Source organism: Abramis brama (assembly GCF_963993115.1).
Source record: "Abramis brama genome assembly, chromosome: 1".
NCBI lineage: Eukaryota > Metazoa > Chordata > Actinopteri > Cypriniformes > Leuciscidae > Abramis > Abramis brama.
Window position 1 is genome coordinate 22,800,450 of NC_139963.1, and position 22,957 is coordinate 22,823,406.

Genomic DNA, 22,957 nt, shown 5'->3' on the forward strand with positions numbered 1-22,957 from the left:
GCGTCAAGCCGTGAGCTACAATAGAAGTTAATGTGGTAAATGTCAGGCAGGCGCGTGAGTTGCGCGTCTAAATCAGCAGAGAATTCGAGTTAATTGTATAGAGAGAATATCAGATACATTTTTGAAAGTAGGTTACAAAACCCCTCCGAGCAGCAAGGATCTCGTGATTCTTGTCTGAAATACACAATAATAAAAACACGCCCTTTCCTCCGGCTTTCTGGAGACGTGGTGCAGGTGAGTGACACTTTTTCACACTATTGACAGCGCGTGTGATGCTGCATCATCATTTAGTGGCAAATACTATTGAAAATTGCATCAGCTCTGGATTATGGTTTGCATGACGTCTGTAGGAGTTTTCCCTCTGTTATCCAAGGGGTTAATCTTAAAACTTGTTATTATCACGACGAGGTTATGGTTCTAGACCTCTAAACATGATGTGTTTGCACCAGCTAAGTGGGAGTTTAAGCTTGTTAATCATCATGCAGTCACTGTTTTTACACGAGGGTGATGTTTTACTTTCGTAAGTCAGGCAAAGACCACATGATGAACACAACGAGACGGAAAGTCTTTATCTGCATAATGTGTTTACTTAAGGTTTCATAATGCAAACGACAGAAATCACGTGATTATCCACTGGATAATATCCAGACAACAATATGAAGACTTGTTGCAATTCCATACTGAAAATATTAATATCACTATGAATGTTTAATAATATTGCAATTACAGAACTACATGATTGTGCATTCTTTATGTCATGCCTGTATAGCATATGTCCACTTCTTAGTTTTATTAATAAAACAAATAATTTCACTTACTTGACTGTTTCTTATAACTATTTCTGGTGCTTGGCTTTCTATATCTTGAACATGTCCAGGTCGCAATTATATTTTACATGAAGAAAACAAAGATACTATCCATATAATTCATTAAATATGTCATTTGCAAAGAGGTGGAGTCTTGTACATCCCTTAAAGGTTTTCTTTCTTTCTATCATCCCTGTGTCCCAGCAGGTAATGGAGGGTATGGCGTTGAGCGCGGGCGGCTTGCGGACTCTGCCGTGGTACGTGGGGTGTTCTCAGGTGCTGGGGGTTACATGTGTGGTGATCACAGGCGTGTGGATGGGACATTACCGGGGAGGCTACGCCTGGGACAGCTCAGCTCAAGAGTTTAACGTCCACCCTCTCTGTATGGTCCTCGGCCTGGTCTTCCTCTATGGAGATGGTAAGAATAAATAGAGTAAAGAATAGAGTAGAGTAAATAAGTAAAAAATAAAATATATTGTGTATTTTTTTAAAACTTCATTTAACTTATGTTTGCAAAATACAGTGAGGAAAATAAGTATTTGAACACCCTGCTATTTTGCAAGTTCTCCCACTTGGAAATCATGGAGGGGTCTGAAATTGTCATCGTAGGTGCATGTCCACTGTGAGAGACATAATCTAAAAAAAAAGATTATGATTTTTAAACTATTTATTTGTATGATACAGCTGCAAATAAGTATTTGAACACCTGAGAAAATCAATGTTAATATTTGGTACAGTAGCCTTTGTTTGCAATTACAGAGGTCAAACGTTTCCTGTAGTTTTTCACCAGGTTTGCACACACTGCAGGAGGGATTTTGGCCCACTCCTCCACACAGATCTTCTCTAGATCAGTCAGGTTTCTGGGCTGTCGCTGAGAAACACGGAGTTTGAGCTCCCTCCAAAGATTCTCTATTGGGTTTAGGTCTGGAGACTGGCTAGGCCACGCCAGAACCTTGATATGCTTCTTACAGAGCCACTCCTTGGTTATCCTGGCTGTGTGCTTCGGGTCATTGTCATGTTGGAAGACCCAGCCTCGACCCATCTTCAATGCTCTAACTGAGGGAAGGAGGTTGTTCCCCAAAATCTTGCAATACATGGCCCCGGTCATCCTCTCCTTAATACAGTGCAGTCGCCCTGTCCCATGTGCAGAAAAACACCCCCAAAGCATGATGCTACCACCCCCATGCTTCACAGTAGGGATGGTGTTCTTGGGATGGTACTCATCATTCTTCTTCCTCCAAACACGTTTAGTGGAATTATGACCAAAAAGTTCTATTTTGGTCTCATCTGACCACATGACTTTCTCCCATGACTCCTCTGGATCATCCAAATGGTCATTGGCAAACTTAAGACGGGCCTTGACATGTGCTGGTTTAAGCAGGGGAACCTTCCGTGCCATGCATGATTTCAAACCATGACGTCTTAGTGTATTACCAACAGTAACCTTGGAAACGGTGGTCCCAGCTCTTTTCAGGTCATTGACCAGCTCCTCCTGTGTAGTTCTGGGCTGATTTCTCACCTTTCTTAGGATCATTGAGACCCCACGAGGTGAGATCTTGCATGGAGCCCCAGTCCGAGGGAGACTGAGTGTCATGTTTAGCTTCTTCCATTTTCTAATGATTGCTCCAACAGTGGACCTTTTTTCACCAAGCTGCTTGGCAATTTCCCCGTAGCCCTTTCCAGCCTTGTGGAGGTGTACAATTTTGTCTCTAGTGTCTTTGGACAGCTCTTTGGTCTTGGCCATGTTAGTAGTTGGATTCTTACTGATTGTATGGGGTGGACAGGTGTCTTTATGCAGCTAACGACCTCAAACAGGTGCATCTAATTTAGGATAATAAATGGAGTGGAGGTGGACATTTTAAAGGCAGACTAACAGGTATTTGAGGGTCAGAATTCTAGCTGATAGACAGGTGTTCAAATACTTATTTGCAGCTGTATCATACAAAGAAATAGTTAAAAAATCATATATTGTGATTTCTGGATTTTTTTTTTTTTAGATTATGTCTCTCACAGTGGACATGCACCTACGATGACAATTTCAGACCCCTCCATGATTTCCAAGTGGGAGAACTTGCAAAATAGCAGGGTGTTCAAATACTTATTTTCCTCACTGTAAATAAATAGAAGAGTTGCAGTTCAGGAAATGACACCCAAGGATACTGATATAGTTTTTCTGGGCTGAATATATTTCTTTTTTCTGTAGCCCAGCAAGTGAACATGCAGTGCTAGAACTGCCTAGAAACATAATCTTTTCTTTTTCTTTTCATGTAATCAGTTTAATACATCTGAAATGACTGATTAACCTAGTAATCCTCTGCTGTGTTGGTGGCATGAACAAATGTTGGCATTACTTGAGGCATTTATCAGCCCATTTATTCTCTCACTCAAACAGTGCATTTTAAACTACACTATTGGGTATAAATTGTAGTTAAAAATTGGAATGTATAAACATATTAAATGCAATATATTAAAATAAAAATGTAAACAGTTAAAATGTTTATGTAAATACTGTTCAAAAGTTATTGAATTAAAAATACAAAACAGTAATTGTGAAATATTATTTTAAAATGTAATTTATTCTTGTGATAGTAAATCTGAATATTCAGCCTTCATCCAGTTGAATCCAGTCTTCAGTGTCACATGATCCTTCAGAAATCATTTTAATATTTTGATCTGATGCTTTTTTGCAAGAATTTTTTTTTGTATTATTATTTTAAGTTAAAAACAGTTGTGCTGCAAAAACCCCTCAAACTTTTGAACAGTAGTGTATGTGTGTTTATATATATATATATATACTATTAAAATATATGTTCCTTGTAATGTATGTTACATATGTTAAAGTAAAAATATTGTGTCTTAATGAACAAAATCTACTATATTTAAATTGGTAATACTTCTTATTGTGTTCTTATGGTGTATGATTTATAAATCCAGGTAATTCTTTAAAAAAAACTTTGACTTTCATCAAAAAGTGTTCTCTCATTTTTCTATAATACTGTGTATTGGCCAAATGTCAGTGATATAGCATAGTTGGTTGCAAAGAACAGATTGGGTGTAATTGTCTAATAAGACATTTGGGTCTTCTGTCTCTCTGCCCTTAGGGTGTGTGTGTGTGTGTGTGACTCTGTGCTTGTAATAAAACACTGAACAGGAAGGCCCAGCTAATGTTGTTAGAGCTAAGATCTGATTTGTTTCCTGATTTTTGTGTATATATATGAATCAATATGGGCTAGAATACTTCATGGTTGGTTTTCAAACAGAGATCAAGCCCTGCTGAGAGAGAGTATTGTGTAGTTTTCTCTATTAATCTGTAACTGCTGTTGTCTAGGTTACAGTAAAGAAAATAGTCAGAGAAGATAAATTATTTTGAACCATTTGAAATGGATGTATCTGATCTCTATAATTGTATACTGTATATACACACACAGGCACAGGCACACGCACACGCACACACACACACTTCTGTGCTGTTAAAGTATAATCACAATCAATTCATGGTTCGTCCATCTGGACACTTAATAAAGCACTCGACAGAGAGAGACAGATGTTAATTGAGCTAATATCTTTAGCAGTGATCCTCTGATTCAAAGCCCTCGTCATGGCAATTTAATTAGGACATTATATCTGAAAGGTCACTGGCCTATTAGAGGTTTAGCTGTCCCAAAAACAGCCCAGAGGGGATCTGTCTGCTTGTACAAAGGCCAAAAAGACACACAGGAATACATCTTCAGCTGTTATTTGACAAGTTACTGCATCTGTAGAATTTCAGTCCTGACGCAGGCTGTTTTTGGTGCCTTTAAGACTTCTATCTTGTAATTCTTTTATAATTGGCTAACCTTTTCACATATGATAAAATGGCTTAATAAGAGCTTGTTCTTTCTCTACCACAGCTGTTCTGGTTTACCGTGTCTTCAGAAATGAGACTAAACGTTCCGTGAAAATTCTCCACGCTCTGCTGCATATGATGGCCCTCATCATCAGTATTGTGGGTAAGTCCAATAACATGCGTGTGCTAACAGGCTAGAAGAAAACGTAGATTACATGTACGTTTGGCAGCACTGTTGTTTTGCTGGGTATTTGTTTATTGACACAGATTTTAGCTGAAATTCTCAACTGCTGCGGTCACAGCCATTTCCCGTGACTAATGTGCTGTTTGAACCGTTAAATAAGGGGAAAACAAAAATTTTCTTCAGATAAACAGATGTATTTTATTAATCGCAGGGCACAGGATAACTAGATTTGCATTTCCAACAAGTCAACACCAATGCGTGCAACTTAACTGCTCTGTTACAGTCTATATATGTGCTCTACCTTTTACAAGTTTGGGGTCAGTAAGATTTTCTTTTTTTTTTTTAAAAAGGTACACGATGTAACTTGTGGCCCTCTAGAGGTTAAAAAACAAAACGGCATGCATTTTGCAGAAGAACATTGTTTTGGTTGTGCTTCGGCATCTGTGTGACTGCGGATGAATATGGTTATCCTCCTGCTCAGAAAACATTCACTACTGCTCTTAAGAGATATAACCAGTTTATATGGAAAGGATCTCAAGCTGACTAGCTGAAGACGTTACTGTAGCTTTACCTATTAATAGACATGGTGCTTCCTTGAAAATAAATTCCAGCACAGCTACACAACCATGAAATGACTCTCACAATAGATAATACTTTATAATGAACTGTTAAAGAGAGCTACATGGCAATTTATCTGTTCAATAAAATACCCTAATCACCTTTAAGTAATAAATGCTTTTACATTTCAAATCCCTCAGTTCTCGCCATCTCCGAAAAGCCAATGTTGATTCTTGGTTTATTACAAACTCTGTCGCGTTCTTTTTGCCAGCAGACTCTCCTCTTTTCTGCGTGTTTTTTTAAAATGGGTGATTCCCCTGAGGTTCAAGTTTTAGCTGCTCCATGTCAACCTTTCTCGCTCGTTGTGACAACTAACCTATGCCACTCCCACATGCGTCAAAGTAGCCGGAGCAACTGTTCTCTATTTACAGATATGATGAGACACGCACGGATGAGTGACGCAAGTATACAATTTTGCACGAAAAGCATCCCTTCAGGTCTAAAATATAAACAATTTTAATAGGCTTACCATAGTGAATCAGGGTATGACAAAAAACACGTTTTCTCAATTCTCAAATAAATATGAATTTTTTTTTGATGATAAAGGAAATTTTAAATTTTCCTTCAGGTTTTGAATAGCGATGGGAGATTTTCAGACATACGAGTATCTTAAAAGTTTACTAAAACAAAATAGATAACATGCCTAAAACATCAGCAGTTTGATTTAAATTAAATGCAGAAAATTGTGAAGAAAAATAAAAAGTATATGTTTTTAATCTCTCTCTCTCTCCTCAGGTCTTGTGGCCGCATTTGATTTCCATTCATCGGCTAAGATCCCTCACATGTATTCTCTGCACAGCTGGTGTGGCATGCTCACTTTTGTGCTGTTTTTCCTGCAGGTAATTTGCAGTTATTTCGTTTTGACCAGGGCGAAGGTCTGTTTGCATTTAAACATCTTCCTTTGTCCTTATTTGAACAGCTGAGCTGCATCATGACTGTTCTGCAAAAGTGTTTGTGGTTTGGAAGCACTTTGCTCTGCATTAGCAAACCCCCGTGTGGAGGGTCAGATCCATTACATCACTATTGACATCAGAACATTGCTATTAGTGTTTTTATTGGCACTGGTAATCCAGCCTGGAAACCTGACCTGATAGTCCACTTCATATGCTCTTCATACATCGGAAAAAAAATTATTAAATTCCACTTCAAATTGTATGTACATCTAAAAAATAGGATTTAATTATTTTATTATACTATATATATATATATATATATATATATATACACATATACACACACACATATATATATATATATATATATATATAAATAAAACATTTACATTTACAAGTAATTCCATTATATATCTTTTTCATTATTATAATTCTTTTTTACGGACTATCAATTTTTTATATAACCTTTTCATAATTTGAAGATACCTGATCCTAAAACATTTTTAAGAGGCCAATGGAATAGATCGCCTCAAGTTGTCTTAGGACTGACTTCTCCTCCTCTCCTTTGCTCCAGTGGTTACTGGGACTGGGATTTTTCCTTTTCCCATGGGCATCTGCTCAGTTGAGGAGCTGGTATCTCCCTCTGCACGTCTTCTTTGGTCTGTTGCTGCTGGCCATGTCTGTGGGATCCTGTCTGCTGGGAATCACAGAGAAACTGCTCTTCAGCATCATGTGAGTGTCAGTGAATGTATCTAACGGATATCATTTTTGAAAATAACAACTGATGTCACTAAGCCGAGGTAAACATTTTGAATGAGAGGAAAGGAATGAGTCACCGTGTGAATGAGTCACAGCGGAAAGAGACTTTCAATGAATATTAATGATATTTGGCTTCTTTTCTCCATCTCTCACTGCGGAGCATCAAATGCTGGATTTATTCAAGATATTCCTTGTGTGCCTATTTACTGTGTAACTCATGAATAGTTTATTTAAAAAAATTATAAAATATGCTGCACATATAATCATTAACACATAAATAAACACTCTTAACACATTTGGGTGGTTGCAGGCGGAATTCATATCCAAATAATACAATAGAAATAAATAGGAAAAGTCCCACACACTGACATAACTGGTAAAGGCACGTTCGCATGAAGGACGACAACTATAATGATAAAGATAGCTCTAAAAATCATTAGTCCGCACCACAACTATAATGGTAACAGCACAGTGAAATAACATTGTTGGAATCACTTTCAGAATTATTATTTTTCCAGCCAATGAACAATAAAAACAGTGACAGCCAATCAGAATCCGTCCTGCTTGAAAGAGCTCGAGCATTTAAAGTGGCAGACAAAACTGCAGCGTACACTTAAAATAAACGAATGATATCGTCCACTTGTGTGGACGTTAATGTAGTTATCGTTACAGATATTGTTCTTTATGTGAACTATCCCTTTAAATCTTTCTTAAATAACTGTGTTCCAGTTCAGAAGTGGGTCTGAAGCTTGTGTTATTTAAGTTTTGCAAGTTACAACAGTGTTTTTCCATTCCTTAACCAATAAAGATTTTATGGCACATTTCCTGTTCTCAGGCCTACTTACTCCAAGTTTGCAGCTGAGGGGGTCCTGGCAAATATTTTGGGCTTGTTGCTGGTGTGCTTTGGGGTCGTGGTGGGTTACGTGGTGACGAGAGATGATTTCAGGCGGCCACCGAATCCTGAGGAGGAGGCTCTATCTGTGCATTTTAAGACCCTGTCGGAAGGAGAAATCCCCAGTTCTCCTTAATGTCTTAATATACTCCAACTACTGCCTTTCTGCCCGTGTCCTGGCAAACCTGTCAGCCAGTTCCTTCATTTGCAGTCTTCGTATTATTTGTATTTGACACCCCTTGTCATATGAACATTAAAGCAGGATGAAATTACCACCATGTATGGAACAGCAAACATGTTACTGTTTTTATTATTGGAGTATTTAAATGTTATAATTTTTTTTCAGGGTTAGGCTTTTTTTTTTTTTTTTTTTTTTGAGTGATTTGTAATTGTTGATATATTTTGTATATATACACACTATATATACAATTATATAGTGTTTAAATGCATTAAATTATTTGAAATATCAGAGTTTGGTAAGTTACTTAATTTCTTGCAACTATTTGTACATCTTTAACAGTTTAATTAGATTACTGTACTAATTGCTCTCTAAAAAGTATTGCATTACTTCCCATATCAACCTCGACCAGTTGAACAATAAAAGAATAGACATGAAACTACTCTTTTAATTCTCTCAAATAAATAATATAAAATTGTATAAATTATTCTTGAACTGAGCAAAGTATTTAAAGTGAGAAAGTTATATTATAAACATATTTTAACAGACGTTAAATCTTGATTTTATTTTATTCTCTATTATTAAAGAATTGCTCTATAGTCTATACAGTATATAATGCAATTACATCAGAAGTAACTAATTAAATGACAGAAAAAAATTAAATAAATACCTTGTTTTACTTTTTCAAGGGAAAAGAAATTAAATTATAGTAATTAATGACTTAATAATGCATTACACCCAACACATATATATATATATACACACACACACACTCCATCTGAAAGAGTGTACAGATGATCTGTACTGTACTGTATTTTCATTGCTGTGATTGTATTGTGCAAACTGTCTGTTGCAAGTGTTGTGCCAATATTTATATCACTGTTTTCTATTTGATATAAAATATAAAATATCAGTATGTGTTCATAATGCTTGATTTATAAGTCCACTTGTGATTAAGGATGTACAGTATATACCAAGTTTTTAACTGAAATAAATTCATGAGAAATAAGTTTGACTCAGTGGTTAGTTATTTCACCTTGATTTTCTTTGAAGTAGTATTCTTTTTTTTAAATAAGCTCCTTATTTCCCTCATACATACAGATGATTGTACAGTTTACAATCGTGTAACCGGATAAAAAGTCCTCATTCACGTTTCTGATTTTCCTTCCCAGCAAAACAACACAGCTCACACATACAGACAATTTACAATGAATCCTCCTTCGCAAGCCCACTTATAAACAAAATCAAAATATTAAAACAAATTACATACAAAACCTAAACTTCAGTTCTTTTTTTCCTCTAATAAGGGAAACAAGGAAATATATTGTGCCACAGTCTTTTCCCTCATACATAAAACCACACTCGGGTTTGTGTATTAGCAGAGAGCATGCGTTCTAGTTCAGCACATTATTTACAGCCATGTACATTTTGGTCATACAAAAGGAAAACAAATAGTTAAATACAAACACTGTTGTACAGTAAGCAGTATTCCAGGTCAAAACTGAGTGCACCGCATATTTTTCTAAAAAGAGAGAGAAAAAAATAAACCGCTGCAGAAAGACCTGCTCTTTTTCAACAGCAGTTGACATTGATTAGTTAAGCCATATCCAGTGAGCGAATCTGACTTGCTGCCATCCTCCCAAAATATACCGTCAAGACATCCATTAAAAATGTGCCTGACCTTCCAATAGTTAGGTATGTTAGTTCAATGGTGAGGCAAACATGAAGGCAAACAGTTTCACAACTTATGTGAATGTTTCAGTGCACAAATAAACTCTCAAAACATAATGGATGAGAGCATGTGGATTCTGAGGCTGCAAAAAAGAAGTTTCCCCCACGCCTATTTCCCATGACAAAAGTTTCTTTGGAAAAGATAAATTCTGCTTTAATGCTGTGACTAAGTCAATTAACAGCTGACTACCTGGATGCTACTTCCCATGAGCAGATCGTTAGCCAAACACTACATATATTTGCAGCAATCCTGTTGACCTTTGTAACCTGTTGACAAAAAAATAAAAATGCCCATAAAAAGTCTAAAAATATTTCACATTGCTGAATGCGTCTCAACTTAGGAAGTAAAGGCAAACTGAAAAACACAACTGCATTGAAATTTAGATATACATATATATTTTTACAAACATAACTTAAAATATTAAATATTACTTTTTTTGCTTAAGCAATATTGATCTGGAATATTTCAGGTACATTTTTAACTCAAGACACAGCAGGATTCTCAGGGATTATTACTGGTCTGAGTGGGGATATCAGTGGGGACATCTGGTCCAAGGGCAATGCTCAGCAAATTGTCCATGGCTGGCATTGAGAAGGTACAGAAAAGTAGAAGGTTGGCGTACAGCAGTTACACAGGCCTACTTTTACTCCAATGGGTCTTGATACTTCCATTTATGTGTCCAGAGCAAATACAGATGCACTTGATATGTACAGTACATGCTAGATTCACTTCACATAAGTGGAATTAACCTCAACAGGTCTGTAGTTTCACCATCAAGATATGGGAGGGAAAAAAAATGAAAAGATAAGATGTTCAACATGTTAGATATTCCTCTGGAATGTTCTAATAAATCTTGCACACTGACTCATTCTTCTTATACATTAGACTCCACAAAAGGTCTCTTTGGTTTAATGGGTGAGGTTGGGCCTTGCCTTTCATTGCGAGATAACTGCCTATACTCATTGTCCTGATAGGCCTGGGAAACTGGTAGAGTCCGTGCCACTTTCACATCTGGGTATGTGGGAACCTGACTAACTCTGCCCATAGCATCCGCCCGGTCCCGCGTCACACCAGGAGGGTTGGTGTAGAAATCATCATCCATTAGGTGGCCATTGTGAGCGTTGTTGGTGCGGTTGTAGTAGGCGATATGGCTGAGGGGTGCCGTTTGCTGCCCATATCCCATGTTGCTTGGAGAAGTTGCTGGACTGTTTACCACTGTATCCAGAGATGAAACAGCCCAGGGTCGAGAACCCGAGGAGGACGATGCAAGCGAAGGCTGCTGCTGGAGGTACTGCTGAGTCCGTGCAGTCTTGTCTATGATGCCCATGAAAGGTGTGTTGCGGGAGCGAAGGGCCTCTCCTGGATATGTTCCACCCACCACCCGGAAGTCTGTGCCTTGAGGGGGTGACATCGGTGAAAGGTCATCATGGTAGCTTCCTTCATAGGAAATATTTAAGGGTATCTCCATTTGCTGTGCGGAAGCTGACGCCCTGAAGCCTGGGCCTAGGTTAGCAGCAGAACCTGCCACCAAACTGTTGTTGGATGGCGAGAAGCGTAGACCTGTACTGTGGGAATGAATAAGGGGGCGTGGAGCCGGTGGGTGCTGTTTGGGTTCTACGTTATTGGCACTGACTGGACGTCGGTGTGCATGAAGGTTCTCAGGTGAACCTAGCGTCACCTGCCGCTCCATTTCGTGGGGTGAGACCGGATAGTAGGCGGTCGACTGACTGCGGCTGATCTGTGGTGCCTGACCGTAGCGGACACCTCCAGGACTGGGTCTGTAGGCAGAGGAGGGCCTGTGGGGAAGCTCATCCTCCACAAGGCCAGGATCCATGCTGATGGCACGCTGGTACAAGGCCCCTGCACTCAGATTGCCCTGAGGCTGAAGTGAGGAAGAGTATCCTCCATCCCCAAGTTCATCCATGTCACCTGGGCAGCGGGCACTCATCGAGTGAGCGATCTGACTGTACGCACTACTACCCAGTACGGCACTGGAGTGTACCGCGGAGCTGGGCTGGTTGGTGCGGATGATCTGTGCCTTAGCTGGCTGCAACCACTGGCTTTGTTGTGATGGCTGGGAAGTCTGTTGGGAAAACTGGAATGAACGTTGGCTGCTCATCTTAGACAGAGGGGACTTGGGTCGTCCTGCAAGCTGGTCCTGTTGATAGCGTCCTGCAGAGGCGGACTGGGGACGGTACATGGCAACTCCCTCAGAGGTGGGGCTGGCACGATACTGTGTTCCACGGCGTAATGGTGATGGTGGTGGGCTGAAGTGGTAAGAGGCCTGATGAGGGGGACTGGGCCGGAAGTGGGAGCTCTGGTGCGTTGGGGAGAGCGACGGGGAGGTGGATTGGTAGCCTTGCCGTGTAGGAGAGGACATTGAAGGGGGGCTGGGGCGAAGGTCATATGCTTGGCCCAAGTAGGGTGAATCATGATGGCTTGGAGATGGAGGCATGTTCTGAATCACTGGAAGTCCCGATGGAATAGTGTGGGGCTCGGTGGGAACACCAAGCGGTAGGCCATCCAAATCCCGCTCAAGGTAATCGTCATCCTCCTCAAACAAGTCCTGGACAGGCTCCATGTCTGAAATATGGGGCTCCATCGGTGGAGGCGGTATCATGGATGGGGCTTGATCGCGGGGAGGGGAAGGAGGAGGATCCAGCTCCTGTTGCTGTTCAACCTGATGACACTCTTCTTCCACGCGTTGCAGCAGGCGCTGGATCTCGCGGTTATTGGGACACAGACACATGGCTTCACTCAGGTCCTCCAGGGCTGCGTGGAATTGCCTACAGCAAGGGAGACGGAGAATGAGAGAGAGTAGGAAGGTAGAATATGGCAGTAGGTAGAGAGAAAGAAGAAAATATGCTTGTTAAAGACTGAGAAATTACTATTGCTAAAGGAATATATTCGGGGTTCAATGTAAATAAATCTATCAACAGCATCTGAAGTGGCTGTTTGTAAAAAATCATTCTTGCAGTAATGCACTTACAGTGGAAGTCAATGGGTCAACCGGTTAAAAGCAGGGCTTCGAACTGGTTCAAAGAACGAAAACAAAAATAAAAACGAAATCAACGAAACGAAAACTTATTTGACATTACCATTAACTGGTTAATAACGTTATTTTATCGTACTGTTTAATATTTTAATTTGGCAGTCAACCAGACTGACATTCTTCTCAGCTTCTCAGTAAATTTAAAAAAACATTAGCCATTACAAGCATCGTGTTTTTTGAATAATGAAAACGCTGTACTTATTCAAAGAACTTTCACGATTCGGGCAGGTGGCAGTGGCGTAGCGTCAGGGCATGCAGGGTATGCACGTGCAAATGGGCCCGGGCCAATAGGGGGCTCGCCCATGAGGAACTTCGTGGCCACAATAAATATATTTTATTATTTTTGTATGCATGTCATGTGTAGTAATTTCTTGTTTCTCCGTAATGTCTACTTTATCTGTCATTTAAAGTGTGCATTTTTTTTATTTTTTGCACCCCGCAGCTGACGTAGAAGAACTACGCTGTCATTTTTTATATGACGCACGCTACATCGCCGCGCCAAATTAAAAAAAGAAAACACAGTGTGAGAGGTTACTATCGGCTAGCTAATTGAACATTAAAGGATGGACAAATACAAACATAACAGTGGGGCCTTAAAGAGAAAAAAGAGGGTGGAGAAGTTAGTCGCGACACAAAAACTACCCAAAATAGACCGTTTTTGTGCAAACCTAGTGTAAATGACAACGATGTCGAAGGTCCCTGTTAGGCTACTGTTGCTTCAGCGGAGCGCTTATTTTCAAAACTGAAGAAGCTAATAAAAAAATATTTGCGGAGCACCATGTCGCAAAACAGACTATCGGGACTGGCAATTCTTTCCATCGAGAATGTAGGCTATGCCGCTATGAAGCCGTGAATTAAACACCAATGACATCGTGGATGAATTTGCCGAAAGAAAGGCCCAGAGAATGCAACTAAAATGAGTGAGTAGTTTTATGTTTTTACATTAGGGCCGCCGTGCCAAGATCAGTAGTTTATTATTGACATTGGCAGAGCCTTGGTTGTTTTAGACTTGTTTTTGTTCTGTTCTGGTTGTGAAAAATTGTTGGGTAGAGTGTGTTTTTTATGGTATTGTTTGGTATGGTATTTTCTTGATACACTACAGTGAACGTCTATATAGGCTACCGTATCTATCTTCGATGTACTTGGGGGCGGGGGGCCCGTACAATTTATTTTGCATATGGGCCCGGGACTGACTTGCTACGCCACTGGCAGGTGGAACTACTGTATGAGGTTTTGCCGACAGTTTGAGGATCCACTCGATTTACGAGGTTTAGGCACAAGCTCATAGTATAAAGCTATTTAGTATAAAGTTCTATTCAAGCTCTGATATAAAGAATAGGCAAAAAAAAAAAAAAAAAAACCTTATTAACCATTATTTTTTTAATCTAACGGTTTTCGGAACTGTAATGTTACAGAAGGAAGGCAGGAACAGAAACATTAAAACACTGATTCTGTTCGGAGTGAACTGATTGATTTTGTTTTTGCATTTTTAAACCCTGGTTAAAAGTAAACTTTTAATTTATTTTATGTTTTGTAGAAGTTTAGCCCACAAGACAACAAAACCTGACAATTTTTATAATATATTTGCACAAAAAATACAAAAAACAGTAGTCCCATCCCAAAAATTATGATTTATTAGACGGCTCAAAAAAAGATTGAATAAATAAAATTGTACCGAAACAATTTAAAGTCCTTTGACAAAAACACAAGCTTTTTTTTTCTTCTGGAATGCCCATAGACTTTCATTGTAAATTTCAAGCTTAACTTGTATTGAACCTGGAACATTCCTTTAGTCATTTTACCAAACAAAATCATAGACAACCCCCCACCCCACCCCCACAAAAATAATAGTTGATCAAAAGAGAAAAAGGAATAAAATATGAATGATGGGCATTCTGAGGAAAAATAATCTGATTGTTCAACACAACATGAAGTATGAAGAACAGGTCTAATCCTGATGTTGTCAACTCAACTAATGAGGCAGAAGTCAAGGGGCTTAAATTGATTTCTATCTTGAAAGTCTAGCATAGCACTACGTCAACCAATCGAAACACATTTGGCCAGTTTGAGTCATGATCTGTCAGCACTCAATCTGTGCAAGACAGAATGTGTTTTATAGGCTGTCCTGCCTGTTGGTTTCTACGATTACCTGCTGCTGCGCTTGGCACGGGCTCGTGCGTAATAGGCTTCATAGGATTTGGGTTTCAACTCTAGTGCCTTGGAGGCAAACTCCTCCGCCATCCCAAAGTCCTGCAAGCAACAACAGGACCAACAGTCATACACTGAGCCGTACATGAGGTCAGAGGGAGGACACACACACACACACACACACACACACACACACACACACGTGCATGCAGACATGCACACAAACACACACATACACTCTTAAATCATTAACGCACACAAATGAACATGTCACATTTATATGAGGATGTCAACACTGATTATTACAAAAATAAAAAAAAACATATTTTGAGCACCATTAGTGCAAATATGCTATACATACATACAATTATGGAAATGCACGTACACACTTATAAAATGTGTTGACACACACAAATATATGCTCAACAGGGACAGTGGGAAGATGCAATGTGACAGCTCAAACCTCTACCTGTACTAAACCTAACTCTTAAACAAATCCAATAAATGTCAGAAAAACCCAATGAACCAACAAATCAAACCAAAACAGGGATGAGATCATGATGGGAAGAAAAACTACAGCATGGGCTGAGTGTATAGAGAGCTTTCCAGAGAATTTCTTCATTCAGGGGAAAATGAGAAATAATCATCCAAAATGAGAAATAATGTAGCCATAAAGGTGAAAAAAATGGGAAGATCAAAATATCTCCTAATACATCAATACTGTCTTTAAAGTCCTTGTTCCGTAACTGCTTTGGTCTTAAGTGTTTTCAAAAGCAATTAAGAACACAGACCAAGCACACAACTAATACATGCAGTTTGTTGGTAAGGTTAGTTGTCATTGCATGGACGCTTGTAAACAAGATGATTTACAGTATACTAGCATACTTGTAGTCGACAGATATGTTTTTCCATATCTACAGTGTAGTACAATATATCATGGACCTTAGTTAGGGTAGACACCATAATTAATTTAATGCAAATAAACTTGTCTGGAACACTGGAATTTTTTTAATGTCCAATTTTCAATCTTTTGTTGAATTTTCATTCAAGTTAAAACTGCCATCTACCTTGAATAAGGTATACCACAAATTGTGTCTGATACAATATATGCAATTGTAAATAATTTGAATTCAAGATAACAAATGAAAAATAAATAAAATAGCTAAAAAATAATCAATTATTACACAATATTTGAATAATACGCTGAATGAAAATGTTGACGGCTGTGTTTAGCACAAGGGCAACCAGGCACAGTGGATGCTGGGATCATGTGTCGTAACTCTACAGGGTCACTCTAACTCCATTTTGGATTTGCCCTGCAATCCCTTTTCTCTAATACCGTATCCTTAACAAACAGACTATCAATATCTAAGAAAAAATGACTGAAAAATTCAAGGTCAAAGAGTCATTTTACATGAGGTGACCAAACTAGATTAATGTAATCAGGGCAATCTCAATTCTTCCTCATAACGTCGCTATGAGTGAAGAGGGACAGAAGGAAGAGAGTTTTATGAATCTGAGAGCTTTGGACTCACATTCATTTTCCTCCGGCAGCGGGAGAGGTTGAGCAGCAGAGAGACTTTGAGCTCGCGGAAGGTCTTCAGGTCCTCTGTGAACCCCTCTCGTGGGAACTTCTTCAGGGCGTACTGGTAGCGTTGGGCGGCTTCTTTCACCTTTCCTTTCTGGGTTGGCAAGACACTTTTACTTCTCAATTTCGAAATAATATACGACTATGATATATTTTCATAAAAACAAATGCAATACGACACAAAACTCTGAAATTTATTGTACATAATAATGTATGAATTACATCAGAAGTAACTGTAATTAAATTACCTTTTCAAGGGAAAAGTAATTAAATTACAGTAATTAATGACTTAATGCATTACACCCAACAACGTACATTATTATTGGCAGCATATTCCTATACACAGTTTTGTAAATGTACAGACTTCATTTCTTCAGCTGAATATTCCAGGATTGCAATTCAAACAAAAGCCACTCACCTTGTAGAATCCATCTCCTTCCTCTATCAGTTTGCTCAGCAGAACAATCATAATATCAGGTTTGGATGTGGCCATTGCCCATGTCGCAGGACCTAAGTGCAATAGAGCATAAAAAAGACGCAAAGCAAAGAGTCACCACAGACTGATAGTCCATCTGGGCACAAAATAGCTTGCTAATCTCTGAGGGACACAAAGGAACGAGCAGGCTGCCAGGATATCTTGCTTGAATGGAGGCAAAGTCTACAAACAACTTGTGGATATCACAAAAAGCCATGGCAACACGCCAGACAAAAAAGAAAGAAACAAATCACGAGCAGCTTGGCTGTTTATACCTTGCCGAAATTGAAATCGGTTTAAACTGGCAATAAAAACATTTGAATCCAACAGCTACTGAACTTGCAGTCAGCATGTTTGAGCTCTCTGTGGACAGCCTGAACAAAGGTCAAGTGTTTCCACTGGTTTAGACTGAATGTACAGTGGAGGGAGGGTGGGAATAAGAGATTGATAGGGGTCTATTAGAGCTATAGATTTCGCCATGGGCAGCCAGTCGCAGTATGCAGGCAGGCAGTGATTTAGTGCAATTCATGCAAGGCACAGTTGAGGACAAACTAATGAGCACGGGATCAGTAACTGGCAAATAGCCCGAAAAAGCCAAACTGAGAGCAACTGTGGGGGAAAAAAATGAAGGTGTTATTCACACAGAATGCATTCTTGCTTACAGAAATAGCTAGACGCAATATAGAATTGCAAAGCAACAGCAAAGGACAGAATTCAGAGAATTCTCGAGACACGTTTTTAACTACTACAGCATCTTAAAAATCTAAAGCTAAAGGCGCAATAATCAAAGACGTCCATTATAATACAGCAGCGCTGCAGAATAGAACATCACAACAGGCTTTTTAAAACTACAGTTCCTTAAAAATGTGACATTCATGACACGAGATGCTGAAAATGACCACATAGGGCAAAAACATCCATCGCAATTTTAAAATGCGACGCTAATGAAAAGCAGCTGCACGCAACGTTGAAAGTCATCCATCACAATACAACAGCACAAAGGATTAGAACAAAATGCAGGTGTTTCGAGACAAGATTTTAACTTGACACATCATCTTAAAATGTGACGCTAAGGGTGCAAGATGCTGCAAAAAAAGCGGAAAGCATCAGAACATTGACAGACGTCCATCGCTAAATGACATCTCGAGATGTCATAACTTGTCACAACATCTTTAATTGTGATCCTGCAAGTAAAAGAAAAATGCTGCAAAACAGCAAAAAGCATCGCTATACAGCATCTCAAGATGAGTTTTAACTTCTTTTAACTTGACGTAACATCTTAAAATGCGATGCTAATGGTGCAAGATGCTGGCAAAAAGCATTGCAACAGTGAAAGAAATGGAACGGAATAGAGCTAAATGCAGGTATCTTAAGATTAATTTTTAACTTCTTTTAACTTGATACAGCATCATAAAAATGCAACGCTCATAGACTATCATAGACTATTCATGTTTACATAGACATTTTAGAGTTACAGAACAGTGCAAGAATGCATTCTGTGTTCATGTCCTCCCAAAATCACAAAACATTCTGCAGCATCATGCCAAAATGCAACACCTCTTCCTACATGCAGCCATGCAAGCAGACGGAAGGAACAAAACTAATCCACGTCTTCCATCAGATTTTTGTAGCAGTACTCGTGTTTATGGCTGACAGCAGCTCTTTCCACTTTTTGTAGACAAGAATAGTGATATGAAGATTAAATAACGTTCACATTCGGACATCCAAAACACTATCAATACCGACCAATGGAGAAGGGACCACACGGGTAACAAGATGGAGGGACACAGTCAAAAATGGCAGATGGGGACAAAGGTGTGCGTTTTACCTCGAGCACGGGTGGGGAGTGTCTGACATCCTGGTTACGAGGAGAGAAGAGGTGGGAAGGGTCACGAGTGAAAGGGTGACAGGTTATTAGGGCAGAGTGAAGCATCATGGGAGGGGCGTCCGTATCAGACAGGGAGCAAAGGTTTATGAAAACAGGAAGCAAAGAAGAGAAAAAGAGAGAGATTGATAGTCGGTGGTTAAGGGTGAAAGAGCGACGTGAAAGGAAGAACAGGGAAGATCAGCCGTGAGAAGCCGTGGCAAGCAGCAACATTAGCAAAAGCAACAAGCCCATCGTGATCGGCTGCGGATCAGTGGAGTTCTGTAGTTCGGTGAAGAGCACACGAGAAGGAGGGTTAGACTAGGATGACTGAGGTCACAGGGAGGGGTATGAAGGAGAAAGACATTTAAATGTGAAGCTAATTTCATGTGATATTCAATGCATGTGCTGTTTGCATTTATTCAAGGTATAACCTTTGGAATTTATGCTGCGTTTCACTTAATATTCCTACTGAATATATGGCCAGTTCCCACTGCCTGACACTCAGAAGATGACGTGCACTACCATTCACTACTCTTCAAAATCAGTAGTAATTACTTAGAATTAATAGGTTTATTTAGCAAGGAAGCATTAAACTGATCAAAAGTAAAGGTAAAGACATTCATAATGTTGCAAAGTCCCATCATGCTTTCCACAAAAATAATGAAGCAGCTTGACTGTTTTCACCATTAAATATAAGAAATGTTTCTGGAGCACCAGATCAGCATATTAGAATGATTTTTAAAGGATTGTGTGACACTGAAGACTGAGTAATGGTAGATAAAAATTGCATTTTACAAAAAAGCAGTATTTCCATCCCCCATGTTAAAGAGACCAATACCAAAAATAGGAATGGAAATGAAAGTTGTAGCCACTGAGAAAGCCGCGGTGGCTCTTTTTCGACATTTTAAATGTAAGACATTTCTTGTGGTTTAAAGCATGCAGACCAAGTGCTCTGACTACATGGTTGCTAACAATCGACGACAGATGCAACAGTGTGTCAAGGCAATGCTTTGGCTCCAGCATTTTAGAATGACCAGAAAACCACGTTTTCTTTTCTCACTGAGCAAAAATGATTTATTCAGAAATAATTCAGCAAGAGTTTCCAACTTGGATGTCAAACTTAAAGTGGATTTTTTAATTGGATTTTTCCAAGTAGGAGGCTGGTGATTCTGACTTAACAAGCTGAACAGAGCGCAGCACTACAACCCCAAATTAATTAAAACAAACTGTGTGAACTGGTGTGCATCTACCAGCAATTCAACATATGGCTATCTACTTTTAGCGCAGCAAAAAAGTTATTGTACTTTTAAAACAAGAGCGAAGTTTAGCATACATTTTTTTCTGTAAGAAACTGTTCCCCTTCCAGCCTACCTATCTTGGCGCCCTTCTTGAGCAGTGCCACCACCACTGACGTGTTCCTGCAGCCGACCGCACGATCCAGTGGACGCATGCCGCTGTAGTCCACATGCTCGATCATCGCACCGTGATCCACCAGATACTGCACCTGAAACCACATCAAGACCAGAGCTATGGTTTATTGTCTATATATCTCCTGCCAGCTCCTACGTGATATCTGTCTAGAACCATTAGCTTACGCTAGCATCCCATTTTGGAGATGCAAAGATTATATTTTTAAATACAGTAGATCTACTGAAAGTTAGTTGACTATGACAAAACCAACCACTTCTGAGTCTCCGTAAAAAGCTGCAAGATCCAGCGGAGTGCGGCCGCTCTTGTCTGCATGGGCCGTCGCCGCACCCCTCTCAACCAGAGCACGGACCAGTGGGAGGTGGCCTTTAAGACACGCCCAGCTAAGTGCTGTTAGCCCCTCCTTGTCCATCAGAGACAATGAGGCACCTGTGAAATAAGTTAAAGAACAGAGAGGATTGACTGACAGCCTCCTTTAACATACATCACAATTGGAAAGAAAAAGACTATCGCAGCTTCTATTTTTGGGGCGACTTCAAAATAGATTTTGCAATTAAATTGTTTAACTGCAAAAACAAATCTAGTGTATGAGCAGGACAGCTGTACCTTGAGCCAGCAGGAACTCCGCCGTAGCCAGATGTCCCTCAGACGCAGCCATCATTAGAGGAGTTCGGCCCTGTTTATCAGCCATGTTCACATCAGCACCGTGATTTAGCAACAGGTCCACTATCTGCACAACCAACACAGACATTTCAGACTAAAACATCTGTAAAATAAACATGCAGGAAATAAAAATGTGACCTTTGCGGCGTAGGAGGTGCCCACCTGCCAGTGTCCCTGCCGCACGGCGCTGAAGAGTGGCACGATGCCCCTGCGGTTGGGCTGAGCCACAGCGGCACCCTGCTCCAATAAAAGACGGCACACATCCAGCTTCCCCCGACCCGCTGCTGCTGTCAGTGCTGAGGTATAGAGAGAGAGTCTCCTAAGTGAGCAGTTTGTGCCTTCATCTTTAAATCAAAATACAAAACGGTTGTTGTCTAGTGTTGTACCTGTTTCACCCCATAGTGTGTCAAAGTTGTTTATTTGAGCTCTTTCCTCCTCTTCCTCATCTTTCTCAGGCAGGTCAAGCAGGTATGATACAATCTGTGTATAAACACCAAAATATGTGTAAGGTTATTGTTGTTTCTGTAGTGTGTATATACAGTATATATATATATATATATATATATATATATATATATATATATATATATATATATATATATAGACAATGAGGCAAGACAATGAGGTAGACAATGAGACAAATATATAGACAATGAGGCATATATATATATATATATATATATATATATATATATATATATATATATATGCACTACATATGCTACAACATGTTAAACATGATATATATATATTATATATAATAATATAATATATTAACTGAGATGCTTAAAAATGGTTAATGCTGTAACACTGCTAAATCTATTAAGTATAATTAATACACTCACCTATTTGTATTTTTATAAAAAAATAAATAAGAAAATGTGAATATGTTTTAATAATAGCTAAATACAATTTAAAATAACTGTTTCCTAAGTTAATGTAATTTCAAATGTTATTTATTGCTGTGATGTCAAAGCTGAATTTTCAGCATCATTATTTAAGTTACTCTTCATTATTACTCTTCAGTGTCACATGATACTTCAGAAATTATTCTAATATGATGATTTGCTGATGAAAACAGTTGTAATGCTTAACATTTTTGTGGAAACCATGATGCACTTTTACTTTGATGAATAGAAAGTAAAAAAAAAAACAGCTTTCACATGAAATAGAAATCTTTTGTAACATTATAAATGTATTAACTGTCAATTTTAAACAGTTTAGTGCATTATTGCTGAATAATGAAAGTATTAATGTCTTTCCAAAAAAAACCTCTTACCTCTGTATAGCCCATACTGGCGGCTGCTATGAGGGCCTGTTGCACTGCATGGCTCTTGCTGAAGGATCCGGCCGGCTGTCCATCTGTGTTCCACTCGCACTGCACCAGATACTTCACCACCTCCAGATGACCCCGCAGGGCGGCGTGGACCAGTGGACACTGACCGTTCTTATCCAGGTGATCCACCTAAACAGAGAGAGAGAGGAGAAACGGAGATGAAACTTTGATAATTGAAAAACAGACTTGCGTTCCTATTGGTTATCAGTCTCCATCTAGACATGCCATAGCTGACCTTTGCTTTCTTGCTGCAGAGGGCAGTGATGATGGGTAGGTGACCCGCAGCGGCTGCATAGCCAAGCGGAGTGAGCCCGCTCTCTGAAACACCCTCCACATCCGCCCCAAACTCCAGCAGCAAAGCCACAGTCTCCAGGTATCCCAGGTGAGCGTGCACACACAGGATGGGGGCGTTATTCAACACCTCTGTACGATAGTTCACATTAGCTCCACCCATAATCAGCAGCCGAGATACCTAGAGAAAGAGATGAAGAGATGAGTTATAACAAGCAGCA

General features: G+C 39.4%; 2 protein-coding genes across 5 annotated transcripts in view; one reads left to right on the forward strand and one right to left on the reverse strand.

The window, feature by feature from the left end:
- On the forward strand, window positions 1-9,171 carry cyb561 (cytochrome b561). Of its 2 annotated transcripts, none has more exons than XM_084114653.1 (6): window positions 1-234; window positions 1,011-1,224; window positions 4,697-4,795; window positions 6,170-6,273; window positions 6,902-7,059; window positions 7,922-9,171. In XM_084114653.1, exons 2-6 carry the CDS (start codon window positions 1,017-1,019, stop codon window positions 8,112-8,114), a joined length of 762 nt encoding a protein of 253 aa, XP_083970779.1. In that variant the 5' UTR covers window positions 1-234; window positions 1,011-1,016; the 3' UTR covers window positions 8,115-9,171. The 2 variants fall into 2 exon arrangements, with proteins under 2 accessions (XP_083970779.1, XP_083970780.1); XM_084114654.1 differs by having other exon boundaries at window positions 1,014-1,224.
- Window positions 9,172-9,179: 8 nt separating this feature from the next.
- The window catches only part of tanc2a (tetratricopeptide repeat, ankyrin repeat and coiled-coil containing 2a), a 158,011-nt gene continuing 144,233 nt past the window's right edge, over window positions 9,180-22,957 (reverse strand). For all 3 annotated transcript variants that reach the window (XM_084114624.1, XM_084114625.1, XM_084114626.1), the window contains 11 exons: window positions 22,681-22,917; window positions 22,389-22,574; window positions 21,496-21,589; window positions 21,272-21,405; window positions 21,053-21,176; window positions 20,700-20,875; window positions 20,390-20,522; window positions 17,095-17,186; window positions 16,624-16,770; window positions 15,090-15,190; window positions 9,180-12,674 (listed from right to left, as the gene is read on the reverse strand). In XM_084114624.1, the coding sequence (XP_083970750.1) occupies window positions 10,763-12,674; window positions 15,090-15,190; window positions 16,624-16,770; window positions 17,095-17,186; window positions 20,390-20,522; window positions 20,700-20,875; window positions 21,053-21,176; window positions 21,272-21,405; window positions 21,496-21,589; window positions 22,389-22,574; window positions 22,681-22,917 (3,336 nt within the window). In that variant the 3' untranslated portion in view covers window positions 9,180-10,762. The remainder of the gene's footprint in view (window positions 12,675-15,089; window positions 15,191-16,623; window positions 16,771-17,094; window positions 17,187-20,389; window positions 20,523-20,699; window positions 20,876-21,052; window positions 21,177-21,271; window positions 21,406-21,495; window positions 21,590-22,388; window positions 22,575-22,680; window positions 22,918-22,957) is intronic.